This window comes from Delphinapterus leucas, chromosome 4 (genome assembly GCF_059928025.1).
Source record: "Delphinapterus leucas isolate spDelLeu-1000000601 "Yukka" chromosome 4, BTC_Dleu_Yukka2, whole genome shotgun sequence".
NCBI lineage: Eukaryota > Metazoa > Chordata > Mammalia > Artiodactyla > Monodontidae > Delphinapterus > Delphinapterus leucas.
This window is the reverse complement of record NC_143132.1, coordinates 131214572-131230467: the sequence shown is the minus strand read 5'-3', so window position 1 is coordinate 131230467 and position 15896 is coordinate 131214572. Positions and strand designations below refer to the sequence as shown.

At 40.9% G+C, this 15896-nt stretch overlaps 1 protein-coding gene across 1 annotated transcript in view; it reads right to left on the bottom strand.

Moving 5' to 3' along the window:
• Positions 1-15896, bottom strand: part of DZIP1L (DAZ interacting zinc finger protein 1 like) — a 71920-nt gene that overhangs the window by 41597 nt on the left and 14427 nt on the right. The window contains exons 3-8 of the mRNA XM_089911109.1: positions 15232-15316; positions 11985-12106; positions 11152-11313; positions 8209-8337; positions 1704-1766; positions 318-458 (exon numbers count right to left, since the gene is read on the bottom strand). Of these exons, the coding sequence (XP_089767235.1) occupies positions 318-458; positions 1704-1766; positions 8209-8337; positions 11152-11313; positions 11985-12106; positions 15232-15316 (702 nt within the window). The remainder of the gene's footprint in view (positions 1-317; positions 459-1703; positions 1767-8208; positions 8338-11151; positions 11314-11984; positions 12107-15231; positions 15317-15896) is intronic.

Genomic DNA, 15896 nt, shown 5'->3' with positions numbered 1-15896 from the left:
CAAATGAAGATGGGGAGAAGGTAATGTCTACCTTGAAGGGCAGCAGTGAGGCTTCCACGGAGGGACAAGCAAAGTATCAACCAGGTGCTGGCCCTCACAAGGTCTCTGGTGGTACAGTGAACCCACTAACACAGGACAGCAGGCACGTCTTCAGCACCCTCATCACTTCCTGCCCCTCAAATCTGAGGACTCTTCTCTCTCCTCAAAGAGTCTGACTAATGAGGCTAGTGCCGATAAGTCCAGAAGAATCTAAGGAAATCCTCGCAGGGAAGAGGCCTAGGGCTCCAGGTCCTGGCTGAGAGGAGGGACACACCTACCATCTCCTCCTGGGAGGCGATGAGCCTGGTTTGTTCCTGGAGCTGGGCGCGAAGGGCAGTGATCTGGCGCTGGGCCTGGATAGCTGCTTTCCTCTGATCCTGAGACAGGGAGGCCTGGAGCCTCTCGTTCTGCTCCTGCAGCTGGTGGCACAAGATGGTCGGTCAGTCACATGTCTGCAGGGACCTCTGAGTGCCCAGTGCCTGCAGGGCCTGCACCTGTAGGCAAACGCTGGTCGGGGTTTCACCTGAAGCAGGTGGAGTGTCTCCAGACCTGGGCAGGTGGCTTTCTAACAAGACTGACTTCCTTCCCATTTAAGAACATTTCAAGTGGTGCCTGAGAAGTGAGAACTGAATGCAGGCCCCTAAGGTCAGGGCAAAAGGCTCCCTATCAGGTGTGCCACCCACTGAAGGACTGTCAAGTTGAGGTCATTCGAAAATCATCAAATGGATGTTTTTAGGTGAAGACAAAAGGTGAAGGAAATGCGGTCTAAGAGCAGAGAGAAAATGACACTTTATTTTTAAATAAAACCTCTGATGTAAGAGCAGAGAGAAAATGACACTGTTTATTTTTGCATAAAGAACCTCTAGAAGAATACAAGAAAGCAATAAAAGTGGTCACCTGTGGGGTGGGTGTCGGGGACAGGGAGATGGAAACGGAGCGGAAGTAAGACTTTACTCCATGTACCTTAATACAGTTCTTCTGCTTTTGGAACAAACCTGAATGCATTTCCCATTTTTAAAGGTTTCACATAAGATAAACCCATCAGATGGGAATTACTGGAACGGGGGGAATCCATCCTGCGCCAGACTCAGACCTAAGCACCTTCACCTTCTGAGCTTTCCGCAGCAGAACCTGGGGCTCCTGTTAACCGGCTTCCTCCTCAACTTGCCTCCTTGTCAGGGACATTTTTAGAGAAGCTGTTTTCTCTGCCCTGAGGCCTGCTGCTCTCTGCCCACTGGTCTCAGTGTCTGAACCCTTCCATTTGAGCTGCCCGTGAACTATCACTGAGGTCCACAGCCACTGGGGTCTCTCCTGGTTGGAGTTTCAAAGGAGGGCCCAAACACAGAATGACCAGGCAGCTCTCTGAGTTGTGCAGTACCACCCTCCTTGGAGCACCTTACGGGGTCACTGCAGAGGAAACCACAGAGAAAGGATGTGCTGGTTTCAGAAGAGAAGGCCCAGAGGCCCCTGCTCCCTGCCAGGGAAGTTGCTCTCTGGGCGGCTGACCCCTCCGTGTATTGATGGGGGTCAGCAGCCAGGAACAGTATCAGCAAAAAATTATCTGCCAATGAGTTCAAGGGGGGCGGGGCTGAAGGATGGGGAGCTTCAGGATGAGAGGAGGTCGTGGGAAACCAGGCTCCCCAAAACGGTCCAGTGAGACCTACCTCTCTCTTCTGAGCTGCATGCTCTTCCTGCAATACCTTCATTTTTCTCTTCCATTCTGTTTTCTGGAAAAGATTAAATGCTTATCAAGTGGGCCCCTCTAGATATTAAAATATACTATAAAGCTACACAAGTAGTAGAAAACCCAGACAAAGATGGGGAAAAAATGGAATATTAGTCTGGGGGAAGATGGATTATTGACAAATGGTGTTCAAACAAGTAGTTAACTGCCTGAAAAAAAATATGAATTTGGATCCTTATTTCATATCTTAAACGAGAATAAATTCTAGGTGGTCAAAGATTTCAACTTAAAACATGTAAGTGACGTCAGCAAGATGATGGACCAGGAGGTTCCAGCTCTCAAAACACCCACAGATGAGACCTTTATGGGAGCCTGGGAATCCAGCTGAGAGGTCCCAGCACCTCGGTGAAGCAAAAAAACCCAAGAATAGACACACTGAAGAGGGGAAGAAGAACAGTTTTCACCTCACCTGTGTCACCCCTCACCCAGGTTGGCACAGCTCAGTGCCAAGAGAGACCCACTCAGCCCACAATCTCTCCCATGGGTAAAGTGAGAGCAAGTGAGCACCCAACTGCCCCAGCCTTGAAGGATGCTGCCCAGGAGGCCCACTTCTGCCTCACCCCACCCAGAACTGAGGGAATCAGCACGGCTGACTCGGTTTTTGGTACTGGCACACGGATCTCAACACCAGCTTTAGATCCTACTAGCTAGCTTGTGGACAGTGGAAGGTGTGGAGGAGGAAAAGTAAAAGTGTAGACTATTTGTATGCAATCAAAGTTAAGTTGTTTTTGGCTTAAAACAGAGTGCTGTAATTATAAGATGTTTTATATAATCTAATACTAATCACAAAGAAAAAACCTGTAGCAGATATACAAAAGAGAAAGAGAAAGGAATCAAAGCATACTGTGACAAAAAAATCATCAACTCACAAATGAAGACAGCAAGAGAAAAAGAAAGGGACAAAGTAACTACAGAACAGTCTGAAAACCATTAACAAAACGGCAATAGAAAATCCTTACCTAACAGTGATTACTTTAAATTTAAATGGATTAAATTCTCCAACCAAAAGATCAAAAGTGGGTAAATGGATTTTTAAAAAAAGATCCAACTATATGCTGTGTACAAGAGACTCAGGTTAGCTTTAAGGACACACATAGGCTGAAACTGAAGGGATGAGAGAAGACATTTCATGCAAATGGTAAACAAAAGAGAACAGGATACCTATACTTTTATCAGACAAAATAAGTCAAAAACTGTTACTAGAGACAAAGAAGGTCACTACATATAGGGATCAATTCATCAGGAGGATATAACGACTGTAAATATACAGTCAGCCCTCTATATCCACAGGTTCCACATCTGTGTATCCCACATCCATGGATTTAACCAACCATGGATTGAAAATATTTGGAAAAAAGTTCCAGAAAGTTCCAAAAAGCAAAGCTTGAATTTGCCTCATGCTGGCAACTATTTACATAGCATTTACATTGTATTACAATATTTACAACTAGTTACATAGAATTTACATTGTATTAGGTATTATAAGTAATTAGAAGTAATCTATAGATGATGTAGAGTATATGGGAGGATGTGCAAAACATAAGGGACTTGAGTATCTGAGAACTTTGGTATCCACAGCGGGTCTGGAACCAATCTCCTATGAATGGATACTGAGGGATGACTATATACTCACCCAACATAGGAGCACCTAAATATATAAAGCAAATATTAACAGAACTGAAGGGAGAAATAGACAGTAATACAATAATAGTAGGGGATCTCAATACTCCACTTTCAACAATGGATATATCATCTAGACAGAAAATCAATAAGTAAACCATGGACTTGAACAGCACTATAGACCAAGTGTACTGAACAGACATACACAGAACATCCCATCCAAGTAGCAGAGTACACATTCTCCTCAAATGCCCAAAGAACATTCCCCAGGACAGATCACACATTAGCCCACAAAACGAGTCTTGCCAATTTAAGCTTGAAATCATATCAAGTTAATCTTTTCCAACCACAATGCTATGAAACTAGAAATCAATAATAGGAGAGAAACAGGATAATTTACAAATGTGTAGATATTAAACAACACATTCCTGAACAAAGAAGAAATCAAAAGAGAAACAAAAAAAATAACTTGTGACAAACAAAAATGGAAACACAACATACCAAAACTTCTGGGATGCAGCAAAAGCAGTTCTACGAGGGAAGTTTACAGTCATAAAATTTTACATTAAGAAAAAGGAAAGATCTCAAATAAATAACCTAACTTTATACCCCAAGGACCTAGAAAAAGAAGAATAAACTAAACCCAAAGTTAGCAAAAGGCAGGAAGTAATAAAGAGTAGATCAGACATAAATGAAATAGAGAATAGAAAAACAATAGACAAGATCAACAAAAGTAAGAGTTAGTTTTTGAAAAGATAAACAAAATTGACAAATCCTTGGCTAGATTTAAGAAAAAAAGAGAAGTCTCAAACATATAAAATCAGAAATAAAAGAGGAGACACTACAACTGTTATCACAGAAATGCAAAGGATTACAAGAGATGTCTATAAACAGTTACACACCAATAAATTAGATAACCTAGAAAAAAATAGACAAGTTCCTAGAAACATACAACCAACCAAGACTGAATCATAAAAAAATAGAGAATCTGAACAGACCAATAATGAGTAGGGAGATTGAATCAGTGGTCAAAAATCTCCCAACAAAGAAAATCCCAGAACTGGATGGCTTCACTGGTGAATTCTACCAAATGTTTAAAGAATTAATGCAAATTCTTCCCAAAAATTGAAGAGGAAGAAATTATGAGGCCAGTATTACCCTTGTCAAATGCCAGAGAAGGACACTACAAGAAAAAAAAATTATAGGCCAATATCCTTAAAGAACATAGATGCAAAAATATTCAACAAAATACAAGCACATTAAAAGGATCATACAACCTGATCAAGTAGGATTCATCCCCAGGATACAAGAATGGTTCAACATACACAAATCAATACATGTGATACACTACATTAACAAAATAAAGGATAAAATTATATGATCATTTCAATAGATGTAGAAAAAGCATTTGACAAAATTCAATATCCTTTTATGATAAAAAAAAACTCTCATCAAAATGTGTATAGAAGGAATATACCTCAACATAATAAAGGCCATATATATGACAAACCCAGAGGTAACATCATACTCAACAGTGAAAGCTGAACACTTTTCCTCCAAGATCAGAAACAAGACAAGAATGTTCACTCTCACCATTCTTACTCAACATGGTACTGGAAGTCCTAGCCAGAGCACTGAGACAAGAAAAAGAAATAAAAGGCATCCAAATTGGGAAGGAAGAAGTAAAATGATCTGTTTGCAGACGAGATGACTGATGACCTTACAAATGGAAAATCCTAAAGACTCCACCAAAAAAAAAAAAAAACTGTTAGGATAAACAAATTTGGTAAAGTTGCAGGATACAAAATCAGCATGCAAAAATCAGTTGTATTTCTCTACACTAAAAACAAACTATCCAAAAAAGAAATTAAGAAAACTATCCCATTTACAGTAGCATCAAAATAAATTAAATATAGGAATAAATTTATCCAAGGAGGTGAAAGAGCTATACAGTGAAAACTATAAAACGTCAATGAAATAAATTGTAGAAGACAAATAAACGAAAAGATATCCCATGCTCATGGATTGGAAGGATATTGTTAAAATACCCATACTACCCAAAACAATTTACATATTCAAAGCAATCCATATCAAAATTTTAATGTTATTTTTCACAGAAATAAAAAAAAATTCTAGGGCTTTCCTGGTGGCGCAGTGGTTGTGAGTCTGCCTGCCGATGCAGGGGACACGGGTTCGTGCCCCGGTCCGGGAGGATCCCACATGCCACGGAGCGGCTGGGCCCGTGAGCCATGGCCGTTGAGCCTGCACGTCCGGAGCCTGTGCTCCGCAACAGAAGAGGCCACAACAGTGAGAGGCCCACATACCGCAAAAAAAAAAAAAAAAAAACCTAAAATTCATGTGGAACCACAAAAGACCACAAATAGCCAAACCAATCTTTAGCAAGAAGACAAACTAGAGGCATCACTTCCTGGTTTCAAATTATATTACAAAGCTACAGTAATTAAAACAGTATGGTACTGGCATAAAAACAGACACACAGACCAATGGAACAGAATACGAAATCCAAAATTAAACCCACATATGCACGGTCAACAAATCTTCAACAAGGGCACCCAGAATACAAAATAGGAAAAGAATAGTCTCTTCAGTAAATGGTGTTGGGGAAAATGGATATCCACATGCAAAAGAATGAAATTGGACCAATATCTTACACCATACACAAAAGCCAACTCAAAATGGATTAAAGACTTAAATGTAAGACCTGAAACCCTAAAAATCCTAGAAGAAAACAGGGACATTGATCTTGTCAATGATTTTTGGATGTGATACCAAAAGCACAGGCAACAAAAGCAAAAATAAACAAATGGGACTACATCAAACTAAAGTTTCTTTACAGCAAAGGAAACCATCAACTGATGAAAAGATGACCTATGAAATGGAAGAAAATATTTGCAAACCATGTATCTCATAAGGAGTTAATATCCAAAATACAAGGAACTCATATAACTCAACAGTAAAAACCAATCCAATTAAAAATGGACAAAGGAATTGAATAGACATTTCTCCAAAGAAGACCTACAAATAGTCAACAGGTATATGAAAATGTGCTCAACATCATTATTCAGCAGAAAAATGCAAATCAAACTACAATGAGATTATCACCTCATACCTGTCAGAATGGCTACTATTTTTAAAAGTAACAAAAGATAACAAGTGTTGGCAAGGATGTGGAGAGAAGGAAACATTTTACACTGTTGGTGGAAATGTAAACTGGTAGTCATTATGGAAAAACAGTATGGAGGCTCCTCAAAAAAATTAAAGACCAAGAGAGTTACTCATTTTCCCAGGGGTGTATCCATGAGGTATACATGTTAATAAACTTGTTTGTTTTCCTCTTATTAAAAAAATTAAAAACAGAACTACCATATAATCCAGCAATCCCACTTCTTGATTTTGATTCAAAGGAATTGAAATCAGGATCTCAAAGAAATACTCACACTCCCACGTTCATTGCAGCAGTATTCACAATAGCCAAAATATAGCTACACTTACCCCCAGATTCAATGAGTTATATACATTAAATATGCACAGCTTTTTACATGTGAATCGTACCTCAATAAAGTGACATGTATGAATGAATGAATGGATGAATGAATGAGCAAACAAACTAACAAAAAGAAAACACAGGAATATTTTCTTTTTCTCTTTTTGGCCACACTGCGCAGCTTGTGGGATCTTACCTAGTTGCCTGACTAGGGATCGAACCCAGGACCCTGCCAGTGGAAGCATGGGGTCCTAATCACTGTACAGCCAGGGAATTCCCATGATTATTTTCTTTTTAAATCTCAGAGGGGGCATAAACAAAAGACTGATAATCTGATCATTTTGACCACATAAACATTATTAATTTTGTATGGTCAAGACCATGATAAACAAAGTTTAAGGATGACTAGGAAACAGGGGAAAATAGCCACAACAAGAGCAACAAAGGGTTGGTTAATTTCCATACGTTATACAAACTCACAAATTGGTAAGGATATCAACAGAAAAAATAGGCAAAGGATGTGAAAGAGTTCATAGAAAAAGAACGGCTTTTTTAAATGTGAAACTTGAAACATCAAGCAGTGGAAACGCTTCACCTCTGCTAGTTAAATGTTAAGCTCTTTCTTAACAGTCTTGGAGAGCAGAAGCAGGACATGATTGAATGACTGTGCCAACTGCCCTTCCTTGCTATGGAACTACCAGTGATACAGACCATATGTAACTGGACTGATGTAAGGTTCATCCAGTGGAGGCCAGGCCAACCCCTCCCAGCCCATGACAGCAGATCGTGCATAAGTCTTCCCAGTTCCATATCCAGTGACCTCACATTAGCAGCATGAAATCAGCCATGGTGGGAATATTTACATCACAGAAAATGGCAAATGCTACAAATCAAAGCTTTTTTAGTTCCAGACAACCGGTTGTTAAGTATTTAACATCACACCATTAGACCCATGCCAAATATCTTTAAAGCCAGAAGACTGTCACACTTTCTAAGAATTGATTTCAACTGCGTTGGAATCAAAATGAGGGCAAGGGTGTCCAGTAAGATACACGGCTGAATGTATTTTGAAAAAACTCCCAGGCAAATCTGACATTGCACACATTTACGTCACCAGCCTCACCTGAGAATCCTAAGAACCCTACTCTATGCTTTCATGAATTGGCAGAAGGTCTGAAAATACAGAACTTTGATGTCTTTCAACTTCCCTTAAACCACAGAGCAAAACCGACAAACTCTGTTGGAAGACAGCATGGTTCTCGCCTGGCTCTGGGAAGAAAGGCATGGGGCATCGGCTCACCTGAATCTCCATCTTCTCCTTCAGGCCCCGGAGCTCCTGAGCCTGGCTGAGTCGTTCCTCGGGCTCCTCATCCTGCAGGGACCCGAGGTTGGACTTCATCACCTTGTGGGACTGCAGTGCCTGCAGTTTCTGAAAAGATCAGGGTGCAGTTTCATTCAGATGAATATCTAATCATGATGTTGTCTTTTATACCCGGAGCAGTGTCAGAAGGGCACATCTAACCCCAACCACAAAGCCCCAACCTGAACTCACTAGGTATCTGCATGCCTGCAAACATTCACACAAGTTCACACTCCCCTTCACTAGTGCTCTCCTGAGAGCTCAGCCCTTGCGCAGGAGAAGCAAATTCCCATGGAAGAACAGGATTCAAGAGTGTCATTTCCATCGCGCTGAAATTCTGCTGGACTTCAAACCCGGAACTTGCCTGACGGCTTTCCCATTTCTTCCTCAGTCTCGAATAGGCTGAAGAGAATCAGACTATCGGAGCTTTGAGGAGGGTCTCAGGCACTCCAGACCACTCCCTGAGGACTCCTGGCCCTCTTCCCACAAAGAAAAATCCTGGTTGTCACCAAGAAGGCCTGGCTTTTCACAACTTGGAGTCATGTCACCAGCGCCTAGTGCTCCCCAAGCTAATAGTGTATGGTGTGAAGGAAAAGGCATGGAAAAGTGGATCAAAGACAAGGTGCCCTTCCACCCGCCTATGGTTGTATTTTTAAATATAACACTACTGCAGTGACAAAAGCAATTATCTCCATCTCTATTACCATATCAAACTCATAAGCCCTATTCAAGCTTTAGAGAACAGTTAAGTCCCTGAGTTTAACTTCTCACTCTTGCTAATCTTTAACTCTTCTCAGTTCCTGCTAAAGCAATATTGGGTCCAAGTGTTAACCATTTCTAAACCCCTTGAATATTTCTGTAGAGTCAAATGCTTGATCAGATGTATGCACAACTTTTGGCCCCTGATGTGTCACTTCTGTCTTCACACTGCTGCTTATGACACACCAGAGAGCTGGCTTTCTTGGCATCACAAACGTTCGTGGTGTTTTCCTTTCAACTGGGGTAAAGTGGACTTACAGTGTTTTTCACAATCACTCTAAATGGAATCTTATCTCTTTCCCCATCCCCCAGAATTTTTAAAAAATAAATCAACAAGATAATTATCCAACTACACTGAGAATCTCGTATCCAGTTTGGTTCCTATACTTTAATAAAAGTGAAATAATAAAATGTCAGGTGAGAGGAGATGGGCGGGGGAGACACACAAAAATACAACAGAAGCCATCCTATAGGGGAAAGGCAAAAAAAAAAAAAAAAAAAAAAAAAAGGATGTTCCAGTTTAGGACAGTGTGATCCAAGTTAAAAGGAAACCATGGATGGTAGTAAGAATTATGTCCTCATTTACCACAACCCAGAATTTCCTAACCAAAAGTAACCTTTTGATTTTTGAGGACACGGTTTATGAACAATAAATTCAAATCAATACCTAGGTATCTAATGTGTCTAGTCAAAGAGTACCACATCAGGGGAAGCATGAGAGTCAGGGAGTTTCAGATGAGCTCAGAGATGATGGGTGTGGAGCTGGGGGTTAGGAGTGTGACATCCACATGGTGGGGCAGCATCTTGTCCTCCACAGATTATCCCTGTCCACCCTGGGGGAACATTTAGGAATGGGAGGACTTGGGTCACTATCGATACACACACACACACACACACACACACACACACGCAGAGCTCGCATTGCACTCCCACCGCCCTCCATCCTTGGCTTTCCGTCTCAGATTGAGACAACCAAGGCTCCACGCATATCCTACGACAATCCCCTTCTAGAGAAGTTGTCTAGGTGTTTCTTTAGGCAAAGCATGCGATGATCATGAGAAACACTATTACACAATTCATTTTCAAATCAAGAAAAGATTCTCCTTGATGTTCAGTGGACCAATAAGAGCTAAATGCATCCTGAAAATACTTCTCCTCAAACATTATCCCTGATACGGTTTTAGTTATACAGGTTTATATGGGAAGATACAGTCCACGGATAACTTTAATAAGGTTTTCTTGAATAAACTTAATAATATATCCAGTAGAAGAGCAGGGGCTTTGAAGTTTAAGGAGCTGGGTTCAAATCCCAGCGCTACCTCTTAACAGCTGTGTGACCTTAGGCAAGTTATGCGACCTCAGTGTCTTGGCCTGTAAAGGAGGAATGATAATAGCTTTTTTTTTTTTACTTTTTGGCCATACTGTGCAGCACGTGGGATCTTCGTTCCCTGACCAGGGATCCCTGCGGTGAAAGCGCAGAGCCCTAACCACTGGACTGCCAGGGAATTCCCTAAAAAAAGAACTTCCAAAAAGAAATTAATAAACTAATGACACACCTACCTTTAGAATGTTATAGTTGTTTGGTTGTTATGAGGATTAAAAGTTAGTGTATATAAAGTACTCTGCACAGGGGCTAGAAAAGTTTCAGTAAATGTTAGCTATTATGTGTGACCCCCACAGACCCCAACGGAGAGCCTGGCCTGTAGCCAGGGCTCAGCAAGTACTTGTTAGAAGAAAAATGCATTCATTTACATTTTGCCTCATTTCTTGTCCAGTGATGAAAGCCCTTTGAGAAAATAAGGATAATATCTCAGGAGCTCTTACTATATGCCAGATAATGTTAAGTGCTGTCTATGTGTTAATTTAACCCTTTCAGAAACCTATCCTACAGAAAATAAACTGAGGCAGAGGAAGGTTAGGTAACTAGCCTAAGATCACACAGCCAGTATGTGATGGAGCAGGGATTCAATCCTGGACACTGGCCTCTAGTATCTGGCCTCACAGTGTATTACCCACCCCCAATGGCAGATGACAGAGAACTAGTACAAACAAAGAAATGAATTTTGAGAACAAATAAACAGGTTTTCAACTAAAGAACTCTGAGAAGCCTTTTAGGTTGGGTACCTCTTCTAGCGTAGAGTTCTGGTTGGCAACACTTTTAAATTCATCCCAAAATAATTTTTTGAGCTTGTCTATTTCCCCATATAGCTTGGCCCGCTCTTTTTCTTTCCATTCATCAAATTCTTTCTTAGCTTCTGCTTCCCTCTGGCGAGTGATCTCTGCTTCCTACAAAGAAAAGCAAGAACAAGAGAATCATTAATTCCACATTATGACAAATATTTACCGAGAAACTGCTAGGGCTCCTTGTCCGTGCAAGCCACTATGGAGACCCAAAGAACATTCATCCCCCGGTCCCCACTGCTGGGACAGGGAATGGGATTAGTCTTATCTGAACCGTAAAGGCCCTTGAGGATGGGGATCATGTCTTTTCTCTCTTTATATTCCTCACAATGCCTGGCATAGTTGGTGCTCAGTAAATGCACGCTGAGGGAAGGAGTGATGAATGAATAAATGCCGGAAGGAGTGAGGCAAGTTTATGCATTTTCGTCTACAAATACTGAGTACCTCCTCTGGGCTGCCTTTGGGAGCTTATCCAGTCTTTGTCCTCAAAAAGCTAACATTATATTGTAAGAAGTTAAAATTCAGGTTCAAATGCTCTCAGAAGGTGCTAATGCAAAAAGCTGCAGTTCTCTTTTGGCCATACAGGTCTGACCAAGTAATTGAATTTTCCTTGCCAAACTACCTAAAATCATTTAGCACATCCAGGAAGACGCCATCATAGCTCTGTCTCCTGCTCTATGAAACAGCCAGAATTTTGGCCCTGTGGGATGCAAGTGCATCATGGGTCTCTCAGCTAGTCCGTGACCAAGCCCCTGCCGTTTCCTCTCCACACCCACCTGAAGCTGCCGCTGCCTCTCCGCTGCCCTCTGCGCTTCCAGCTCCCCTTGGGTCCACTTCAGCTTGGCCCACAGCTCTTCCAACACCTCCTCCACTGGCTGCTCCTGCTTCTTCTGCTTTCCTGTGGGGTCCACTCGAAGAGAGGGTGACGGCGTAAGTCAAAGAAAGTGGAATGTATACCGTCACACCTCAGTCTGAGTTCAGCTTTGCCACTTACACTGTACACTGACTTTGGGCAAATGACAGAACCTCCCTGACCCTCTGTTTCTCCAAACTGGAAAATGGACATAGTAATAGCACCTAACCCAGAGAGTTATTGTGAGGACGAAATGTGATAATGTAAAGGGCTTAGCGTAGTGCCTGGCAGGACAGCTCAATCCATGTGAACTACTGCTGTCATTTAAAATAACTATTTTGACAGTACTAACACATGGTAACGTGAATGCAAACTCAGCAGAGTAACAGAAGCAGAATACCAAATAGTGTGTACACAGTGATTATTAATACAAAGAACATATCTATGTATCCTGACAGCAATCAGAGGGGAACTTAAAATAGTGATAATAATTGTAGTTTTACGTTCACTCTTTTCAGGAATATAGTGTAGTTTAACTGTGCAGTTTTAAATTTCCAGTGGAAAAAAGGCAGCATGCATTATGAAGAAACCTTGAATTACAGAAGAATATTCTAACTAAATCACATGATGATAAACTGAGTTAATGAAAAAGATACCAATTGTTCTTGAACATTTGTTACTTTTTTTTTTAATTAATTTATTTCTTTTTGGCTGTGTGCCAGGGCTTTCTCTAGTTGTGGCAAGCAGGGGCCGCTCTTCATCGCGGTGCGCGGGCCTCTCACTATCGTGGCCTCTCTCGTTGCGGAGCACAGGCTCCAGACGCGCAGGCTCAGTAGTTGTGGCTCACGGGCCTAGTTGCTCTGCAGCACGGGGGATTCTCCCAGACCAGGGCTCGAACCCATGTCCCCTGCATTAGCAGGCAGATTCTCAACCACTGCGCCACCAGGGAAGCCCAACATTTGTTACTTTTTAAAGTACATTTAGAGACTATTAGATGGTACTGTTACTGAAACTTTAAGCTTTACTTTGAAAAGAAATATATGGCTTTTCTCAGATGGGACTTTTTAGAAACAAGCAACTTTTAGATGCAGTGCAAATTAATTTGGGTTAATTAAGTGATCTGAGGGGAGTCTGGAATGGGAGGGCTGGGTTATCTGAGAAGCCAGCTGCCTGACAATAAATTAATGAACATTAATGTAGCAAAAGTTGCCTTAAGAACATATTTTTCCTCTCCTTACAGCACTTTACATTAAGGAAATAACAAGGAATACGCACAACGATTTATGTACAAGAATGTTACCATCATGTGATTTATAATAGGAAAGTTTTTTAGTCGCCCATATAAATTGAGAAATAATTTAACTGTGAAATATATTATGATCGCCACATGATGAAATACTATTCAGCCATTAAAAATCATGTTTTCAAAGATGATTTACTGACTTTGGAAAAGGTGATATATTCTTAATTGAAAATAAGCAGTGTCAAAACTGCATCCTATATGACTATATTTGTATAAAGAAAAATAATGACTGCGAACATACCAACATATTAACTGCAGGTGATGTTGTCCACAGTTTTCATTTTCTCTTTTCTACCTTTCTGTATTTAAATTTTCTAGATCAAAGGATATTTTTTCCAATTTCTTTATTGTGATGAAATATACATAACACAAAATTTACCGCCTTAGCCATTCTTAAATGTATAGTTCGGTGGTATTACATACATTCATAATGTTGTGCAAACATCACCACCATCCATCTTCAGAATGCTTTTCATCTTGTAAAACAGAGACTCTATTCTCACTAAATGCTAACTCCCCATTCCCCCTTCCTCTAGCCCCTGGCAACCACAATTCTACTTTCTGTTTCTATGAATTTGACTATTCTAGGTACCTCATTTAAGTAAAATCATATAGTATTTGTCCTTCTGTGACTGGCTTAGCTCACTTAGCATAATACCCTGTTGTAGCATATTGCAGAATTACCTTTCTTTTTAAGGCTGAATAGTATTTCTTTGTATCTATATACCACACATTGCTTATCCATTCATCTGTCAATGGACATTTGGGTTCTTCTACATCTTAGCTCTTAGCTACTATGAATATGTGTATAAATACCTCTCCAAAGATATATATCTTTATCAGAAAAAAATATTTAATAAGTGGAAAATCTGTTTTTCTTTAGCAGCCTCTAATGCAGAACCAAGAAGAATTAGATATATAATAAATGCATAGTAACTAGGTGAATTGTGCTGTTTTAAAACTCTGTTCTTTGAAAAAGAAATTAAAATAAAGGGAAAAATATTTTATTCAATGGGATTTTTATATTTAATTTATATTACATTTTATCACATTATATTTTCATATCTATATTTATTTTACGTTTTAACAGCTACTTCTTATTGAACCTCAAAAAACAGATATAAAGTATGCAAACTTCTTAATGGGAAAAACATACAGCCTTGCTACTCATTTTAGAATTTGAAACAGTAAAATTACAGTGATTAAGTCATAATAAGCTCATGACATTAAAAAAGTCAAAGAATTGGTCTGACTGCTCATTAAGCCCAGTTAAGCTTATTCATAGTCAGCACCAGAGAACAGCAAATTCCAGAAGGCTGGGAGGTAAGGGCCCTTCAAAGTCACTCTGTCTTTTGTTTGTTTGTTTGTTTGTTTTTTGTTTTTGCGGTACACGGGCCTCTCACTGTTGTGGCCTCTCCCGTTGCGGAGCACAGGCTCCGGACGCGCAGGCTCAGTGGCCATGGCTCACGGGCCCAGCCGCTCCGCAGCATGTGGGATCTTCCTGGACCGGGGCACGAACACGTGTCCCCTGCATCGGCAGGCGGACTCTCAACCACTGCGCCACCAGGGAAGCCCCAAAGTCACTCTGTCTGACTGCCCCATTCATAGTGAAGGACACAGAGGAGGAAACATTGACCATGGTCACATAACAGAAGGGGACAAAGCTAAGACTGGAACCTACCTGTCTGACTCCCAGCCCTTTTTCTCTAAACACGTGGTCAGAAACCCTCCCCGCCCCATGTGGGATCCCCCCATCCTCAACTGGATGATGAGGTTCTGAGGGCAGCTTTGGTGGTGTACATGCCCCTCACCCACTGAACACAAGCCCAGGCCCTTGCACAGTCCCAGGAGGGCCACCTGGACTCACCACCTTCCACCACGCCCATATGTCTGCGCTGGATGTGGCCCCGGAGAAAGGTGGCGTTCATGAAGGTCTTGTCACACAGGTGGCACTACACAGAGGGAAGTAGTGGGAAGTGCAGGATTAGCTCACCTGAGTCAGCCAGGGATTCTCCCTCTATCAAAACTCTCATTCCTTGGGCCCCCTGGGCTGCTTCATATATAAAGAGTTTGATATTACTGAGTAAGACAGTGACTGAACCCAAAATATATATACTATATATTTTATCCCGCCCCAATATATATATATATTTTTTTTCTTTTTCTGAATTTTAAAACACTACCAGTGCCGTGGGGAGCTAGGAACAATGATTAGTATCATCCTTTGCTGATACTAAGGAATTTTTGTTGGTTTTTCAGGGCATGATGATGGTATTACATTTATGTTTAAAAGTGGGATGGGAGTCCCTGCCTTTTAGAGCTACATAGTGAAATATTTACAGATAAACTCATATGACTGATACACTTCAAAATAATACAGGGGTGGGGGAAATTGGGTAGAGGAACAAATGCGACAACATTGGCCATGAGTTGATAACTATTGGGCTGGAGAGTGTGAAGATGAAGGTTCATTATATTATTCTCTCTACTTTCATATATGTTTGAAATTTTCCACAATAAAAAGGTTTTTTT